This window comes from Hipposideros armiger, unplaced genomic scaffold (genome assembly GCF_001890085.2).
Source record: "Hipposideros armiger isolate ML-2016 unplaced genomic scaffold, ASM189008v1 scaffold_1154, whole genome shotgun sequence".
Taxonomy (NCBI): domain Eukaryota; kingdom Metazoa; phylum Chordata; class Mammalia; order Chiroptera; family Hipposideridae; genus Hipposideros; species Hipposideros armiger.
Genome location: NW_017732504.1, coordinates 358,573 through 366,241, shown reverse-complemented (window position 1 = coordinate 366,241; position 7,669 = coordinate 358,573). Strand labels below are relative to the sequence as shown.

Below are 7,669 nucleotides of genomic sequence, written 5' to 3'. Positions count from 1 at the left end.
ATGGTGATCATATTTTAAGGTATATAAATATCTAATCACTATGTTGTATACCTGAAATTAATATAATATTTTATGTGAACTATAGTTTAATAAGATAATTTTTAGAAATTTATACATATTAAAATCATTTGAAAATACCTGTCAAGAACCGAAGTTGTTGACAAATAATATAAATATGGACCAGCTACAACTGCAGGCTCTCCAGACTCTATGCCCTCTTTTATTATAGTTATAACTTTACACTATAAACATTAAATGTAAACATGTTAAAATACAAATAACTGTTATCTGAAAGTTTGATATACAATATAAAAATAACAATCTAATATGTAATCATATAGTACATATAATAAACATTATTTTATTATAAGGAATATACATTATAATGTGCTATATATTGCAAATATCCATAGTACTATAATATATAATGATGTGCACATACAAAATTATAATATACAAATACATTTATAATATCTAATAATCTTTTACCAAATATAATTTAAATTATCACATGATAAAACAATATTTTTGAGATTCATCTATGTTGTAGCTGTGTCAATAAATCATTTCTGTTTATGGTGTCATAAATCAGCCTTCTTCTGGCTGAGTAGTATTCCATTGTATAGAGGTACTGCAATTTGTTTAATTATTCACCCACTGATGGACATTTGGGTAGTTTCCAGTCTTCTGGAAGTTATTAACACAGTTTCAGTGAACATTCAATTAAATACATACATTTTTATTTCTCTAGGGTAAATACCTAGGAATGGCACTGCTAGGTTAACTTTATGAGAATTTGCCAATCTTTTGTCCAGAGTGTATACACCATTTTATCTTCCCACAAAAAATGCACGAGTTTCCATTGCTCTGCTCCCTTGCTAATTTTTGATACTATGTTTTTACTTTTTTTTTAGCCATTCTAATAGGTGTGTAGTGGTATCTCATCATGGTTTTAATTTGCATTTTCCTGATGACTAATGATGTTGAGCATCTTTTCATCAGCTTATTTTTCATTTGTATTTCATACAACCATATGGATAAATCTGAAATACAGCACATTAAATGAAAGAAGTCAGACTCAAAAGGGGATACATACATACTTACACATATATGGGTACACACACATTCACAGGACATTGTGGAAAAGGCAAAACTATAGAGACAGGAAACAGCTCAGATCAGTGACTCCAAGGGTCCGGAAGTGGGAAGAGGGATTGACTTAAAAAAGGACAGGAAGGAATTTAGAGTAACGAAGAAACAGTTATCTTGCTTACATGATTATATGTTATTTGTGTTTGTCCAAATTCACAAAACTGTACACTAAAAAGGGTAAATGTTAATGTATGTAAACTATGTCTCAAGAAATCTGACTTTTAAATATATCATTAATATAATATTGTTATAATTAATACAGAAGAAATAACTGAAAGTAATTTACAATATTTCCCTTTGTGAGATTTGGGCACAGCCATGCAGAACCTGGTCAGATGCTTGTGTCAATTTATAACTAGTAATATTATTAACAACAGGATACCCTTGTTGGTCTCCACCAGCTCTGCTCCCTTCATGTGACCCATATGAAGTCACCTAACCCTCCACAATTCCATTTTACAGATAAGGCAATTGAGGCCATGGGGAAGTTGCTGGGCTGGCCCAGAGTCCCTCAGCAGGTCAGTGTTGGCACCAGAATTTGAATCCATGTCCACAGCTTTCTGTATTCTGCTTGCATCCCTCCTCATGTAGTAAGTGGGAAGGTCAGCTTGTGGTCTTCTGGGGCCCCTAGGTCCTCCAGCCCACTCCAAGTTAACAATTCCCTGAAGGGGTCTATAAGGCTAGAACCTCATCCTTCCTACAGGGCTTCTGTCCATGCAAACAGTGGTGATGTGGAGAAGCAGTGCTGGAGACATTGCAGTAGCCACACTGAAGGGCCTTATGAAGAAATGTGGGCAATGGGGAATCGGCATCCATTGTGTTAGAGGGGGGCCGATAGAAAACAGCAGATACTACTAGGATTTAATGGAGGGGGTCACACATACTGTGTTAGTGAGTAATGGGAATCAAAAAACATTTGTGCTGGTTGTTTATGAGAGTCCTATGGTAGCGGGTAGTGGAGACTCCAAAATGCACATAGGTAATGTGGAGTTTATGATGCATTATTAGTCATCGCCCTTAATTGGGGGGAGGGAAGCACGTTAACAGCACACACCAGCGTTCAGAGAGGATACCGGGGGCATCACCATATGCTGTGTTGGGGACAGTTATGGACACTGCTAGGTGAGGTAATGAAAGATAACTGGTCACCATCACTGTGATGGACAAGTAATGGAGGGGGACACAAGAGCCATGCTGCTAGAGGTGCAATGAAAGTGTCAGGACATGATATTAATAGTTGGATTAGGTGAAGCACACCAGAATTCCCTGTTCTGATTGCAGTAAGTGGTCATCAGTCACTCCTCAGGTCAAAGTGGGACTAAATGGGGAGTATAGAGGATACCAAACCTTGTCACAAATGGGGTGAAGTAACAGACATTATGCTAGAGGTAATTATGGAAGAACCAATGAGATCTCCAGACACAATTTCCTAGAATTAATGAGGTGTGACAAACATAATACTGGAGTTAAGGTAAATGAGGAATAATCGTGTCCAGACATTGTGCTGGGTTGTGGGGGGGGATTTAAAAAGGAGATAAAGGGGGTATCTCCAGACGCTCTCCTGAGGGGTTGGCAATGTCCTAAGTTAGGGAATAATGGGGGATTACAAGACATTGAGTGAAGCCCCAGATCCAGTGCTGGATGAGGTAAGGTGGGGGGGCATAACAGAGGGTCACCAGACATTGTTCTAAGATAGGGAAAGGTGTATGGTGGATCATCAGATACTGTGAAGGGATGAGATAAAGGAGAGCCAATGACGGATCAGATATTGATCTAAGGTGGAGTAATGGGATGTGTCACTAAGCACTGCCCAATTTGGATGAGGGTATTAAAGGGGCAACCCTAGCCCTGCGCCCTCAACCAGGTTCTGCCCCCATCCTCAACCCCCATGCTGCTGTTCATGAAGGTGGGAGAATCTCTGCACAACCTATTTCTTACTCCCAGCATTGTCAATGGAATGACCTGGAGGAACCACTCTCCTGGTTCCAGTTTGGCCATTCAGCAGCTGAGCGCTCAATCAGACCCTCTGCCTGCATCTATGAGGCCATTACTGCCCTAGTCTTAGGTCAGACACCTAGCTTCTGGGGAAAGTCTGCCCCTGTCTGCATACTATTGCCCCTCCATAAGTATGCCATGCTTTGGGCATACTTGTCAAGAGCACAATGAGAAGGTCTGTAGGTCAGGTTCTGGGGTGGGCAAGACCCTGTCAAGGTACAACTAGGGTGGGACAAGGCGTGCTAGGACAGAGTGAGTGGGCTCTTTTGGAATCACTTTGGAGCTGACTGTGGTATTTTGGAATCATGGCAGGGAATCCTCAAACACCAAGCATCTATATGGAATTCCCAGTGTCTCAGTTCTCCCTTCTTTAAACAGGTTGACATCAAGACAAAAAGTTTATAATGTTATAGCTTTAGGGCGGAGAAGGAGGCATAGCCCAGGTGAAGACTGGAGGTGAAAAAGCCTGGTGTGTTTTCGGCTACTTGGTTTTCCCCATTGAAGCATTTCTTATGCTACAGTATAGAAAGGATCAAAGGGAAGTCATGGGATGAGTAGGGTTGACACATCACAATGTGCATTTATGGAATCCCTGCTGTATGTCGGGCATGGGTCTAGACTCACAGTGGTGGACAAAACAGGAAAAAAACATTCTAGTGTGGGAGCCACAGACAAATAAGTGAAACATACAGAACATCATGACAATAAGTGCTACAGAGAAGGATAAAGGAGGAAGTAGGGAGGAGATTGGAATTTTAAACTAGGTAGGCAGGGAAGGTCTCTGTGCAGAGGTGTCATTGGAAGAAGACATGAAGGAGCAAACTAGATATAATAAGGAACTGTGCTATTTGAGAAGGGCAATGCAAATGCAAAGGCCCAGGGGCAGGACCTAAACTGATATGTTTGAGGCACATGGGGGAGAAGGTACTTGTGGAGCGCATGGCATACAGATGGACACAGAAAAGACAGTGAAGTTATGTTAGGGTTTGTTTTAATATGTGATTGATTTGTTATTATTATTATGAAGGTCAGGGCATTAAGGAAGGTGAATGAGCTAGAAGAACTGTGACAGGAAAGAGGGGGACTGGGGTGAAGAGCTGACTAAGGAGACCTGAAAATTTTTACCTCAGAAGCTTTCCTGAGGGTACTGAGAATTCACAAGACACTATACTGAGAACTAAATAAGGGTAGGTGAATACTATCTGGGAGATAATGGCAGTCAATACAGTATTTAGCACTAATGAACAGTCATAATGCAATTATGGGGGTCAGAAGACAATGTGCTGGAGACTCATGAGGGTCAAAGACACTCTACTAGTGGCTAATGGTGGGGGTGGGAGTTACAAGTCAGGATGTTAGAGGATAATGGGGAATCAACATACACGCTGAGGTTTGTGTTTGTATATATAAAGTATTTTTTTATTGTTTCTCTTTCTTGATAGAAATACTTGATTGGGGATTTGGCAGCACAACCATCTTAGGTTCAACAGAAGAATGAAAAACACTCAAAAGTCTGTTAGACAATGTGTTTTGCAACAAACATCTCACAGAACTTAGGGTTTGTCACTATGGTAGATATTATGTTGTTCTACCATTTTACTTGTTGGCACTTTACCTGTTCCACAGTAAAAAAAGATTATTGTTAACATGATTTAACATAATCTTTCCTAAGCAGAATTTGGTAACAGCGTTTCATATTTTTGAGAAGGCCTCTTCAATGTGAAAAAGTTGAAAAAGTTCCTTCTCAGTATGAATGCCTCAAGGTTTAATGAGGCTGGTGATTTCCCCCCTCAGTCAGGGCCCTCTCATAGGTCCTCTTCTGTACAGTAATGTGACATTCTGATGGGTCATTTCTACTTACAATAATGTGCATATTTTTCTGCTGCATGAATTCAATAATATACAATCAGACCTGATCTCACTGAGATTTTCTCACACAGTTCTCTCAGCTGTGAATACTCTGATGCACGTTAAGCACTGATTTCTGGACAAAGCCTTTCCCACAGACTACACACTTATAGGGTTTGTCTCCAGTGTGTGTTGTCTGGTGTTTATTCAAATTCGACCTGTCAGTAAAAGCTTTTCCACACTCAGAACACACATAAGGTTTCTCTCCTGTGTGAATTCGCTGATGCACTTGGAGCTGTGATTTCTTAGTAAAAGATTTGCCACAGTCACTGCATTCATAAGGTTTCTCTCCAGTATGAATTCTATGATGTATAATCAATTCTGATTTCTGTCTGAAGGTCTTCCCACATTCAGAACAGATGTAGGGCTTTTCTCCAGTATGAGTTTTCTGGTGTTTACTGAGATTTGACCTGCCACTAAAGGCTTTCCCACACACAGCACACACATACGGTTTTTCTCCTGTGTGAATTGGTTGATGCACCAGGAGCTGGGATTTGGAGGTGAAGGATTTTCCACAATCACAGCATTCATAAGGTTTCTCTCCAGTATGAATTCTCTGATGAGTAATGAAATTTGACTTCCGGATGAAGGCTCTTCCACACTCAGTACATACATAGGGTTTTTCTCCTGTATGAATTTTCTGATGCACAATGAGTATTGATTTCTGGTTGAAGGCTTTCCCACATTCGTGGCATTCATACTGTCTCTCTCCAGTGTGAATTTTCTGGTGTATATTGAGATGTGACTTCTGGGTGAAGGCTTTTCCACAGGTATTGCATTCATAAGGTTTCTCTCCCGTATGAATTCTCTGATGGGTAATCAAGTCTGACCTTTGTGTAAAGGCCTTTCCACACTTAGGACATACATAGGATTTCTCTCCTGTATGAGTTTTCTGATGTGTAATGAGATTTGATCTGTTGGTGAATGCCTTCCCACATTTAGTGCACATATAGGGTTTTTCTCCTGTGTGAATTCGTTTATGCACATGGAGTTGTGACTTGGAAGTGAATGATTTCCCACAGTGACATTTATGAGGTTTCTCTCCCGTATGAATTATCTGATGTGCAATCAAGTGTGCCTTCTGAATGAAGGCTAGCCCACATTTCAGGCATACATATGATTTTTTTCCTGTATGAATTCTCTGATGCACAGTGAGTGCTGACTTCTGAGTGAAGGCTTTCCCACAATCACTGCATTCATAAGGTTTTTCTCCAGTGTGAATTCTCTGATGTATAATCAACTCTGACCTGTATGTAAAGGCCTTACCACATTCAGTACATATGGAAGATTTCTCTCTAACTTGAACTTGCTTATGTATAATGAGGTTGGAACTATTATTAAAGACCTTCCCATATTCAGGACACATAAAGGGTTTCATTCTTGTGTGAATTCGTTGATGCACCTGGAGTTGTGACTTGGAAATGAAGGACTTTGCACAGATATTGCATTCATATGGTTTTTCTCCAGTATGAATTCTTCGGTGTGCAATCAAGTGTGTCTTCTGGATAAAGGCCTGTCCACATTCAATACATATATAGGATCTCTCACCTGTATGAATTTTCTGATGCATCTTTAGTGTGGACTTCTGTGTGAATGCTTTGCCACAATCACTGCATTCATGGTGTCTCTCTCCGGTATGAATTTTCTGATGTATACTGAGATCTGAGTTGTAAGAGAAGCCTTTCCCACATTCACGGCATTCATAGAGCTTTTCTCCTGTATGAATTCTCTGATGCCTGAAGAGAGAAGATACTTGGAAAAAGGCTTTTCCACATTCATTGCACTTATAGGGCTTCTCTCGGGTATGGGTTATCTGATGTATAATAAATTCTGGCTTCTGTACAAAAGCCTTCCCACAGTCAATACATACATAGAGTTTTTCTCCTGTATGAGCTTTCAAATGTACCTTGACTTGTGACTTCTGGGTGAAGATCTTTCCAAGTTCAGTACATTTGTGAGATTCCTCTACTGTATGAATTTTCTGATGTTGAGAGGGTGCTAGTTTATAGCTGAGGATTTTTCCACATTGATTATGGTCCCATAATTTCTCTCCTATTGGAGTACCATCCTGGTCAGTATAAGAAATTTTACCATATTCGGCAATCTTATTAATGTTCTTTGATTCATTGTTTCTATTATGACTGTATAAGTCTAAATTACGTTTCAAAGCATTTCCAAATGAGTCACATTGATGGGGTCTTTTTGGGGAAGGAATGTTTTGGCTCACATGAATTATTTTTCTAATATCCTGATATTCATAATCCCTCTTTGTATTCAATATTTCCTTGATGAAAGCACCATCCCTTAAATATTTGTTTCCTCTTTGCTGATGGCTTTCTAGCTGGTCACCAATCTGCCACAATTTTTCTAGAATGAAATACAATATAACATCACTTGTGGCATCACCTCCCCTCCCTGTCAATGTAGAAAGAAGCTTTTTCAGAAATTCCCTTCCAGGAGGTTTGAAACCCAAACTCTCCTTCTCAAAGGAGAATGAAAAGACAATTGCAGTTCAAAGAGCAGCTAGCAGAGGCTAGAAGGGAGGGTCATATGGCTCATCCAGGCTGAACACAGAAAAGGGTGAGGGTGAATTACTAGGTGAGGAGGCTGGTGA

General features: G+C 39.9%; 1 protein-coding gene across 4 annotated transcripts in view; it reads right to left on the bottom strand.

Annotated features, from left to right (window-relative positions):
• Positions 1-7,669, bottom strand: part of LOC109376573 (zinc finger protein 345) — a 142,806-nt gene that overhangs the window by 97,036 nt on the left and 38,101 nt on the right. For 3 of the 4 annotated variants that reach the window (XM_019632572.1, XM_019632573.1, XM_019632574.1), the window contains exon 5: positions 4,711-7,422. The exons of the other annotated variant lie outside the window; for it this stretch is intronic. In XM_019632572.1, the coding sequence (XP_019488117.1) occupies positions 5,093-7,422 (2,330 nt within the window). In that variant the 3' untranslated portion in view covers positions 4,711-5,092. Of the gene's footprint in view, positions 1-4,710; positions 7,423-7,669 lie in introns of those variants that run through there. 4 annotated transcript variants of the gene reach the window in all.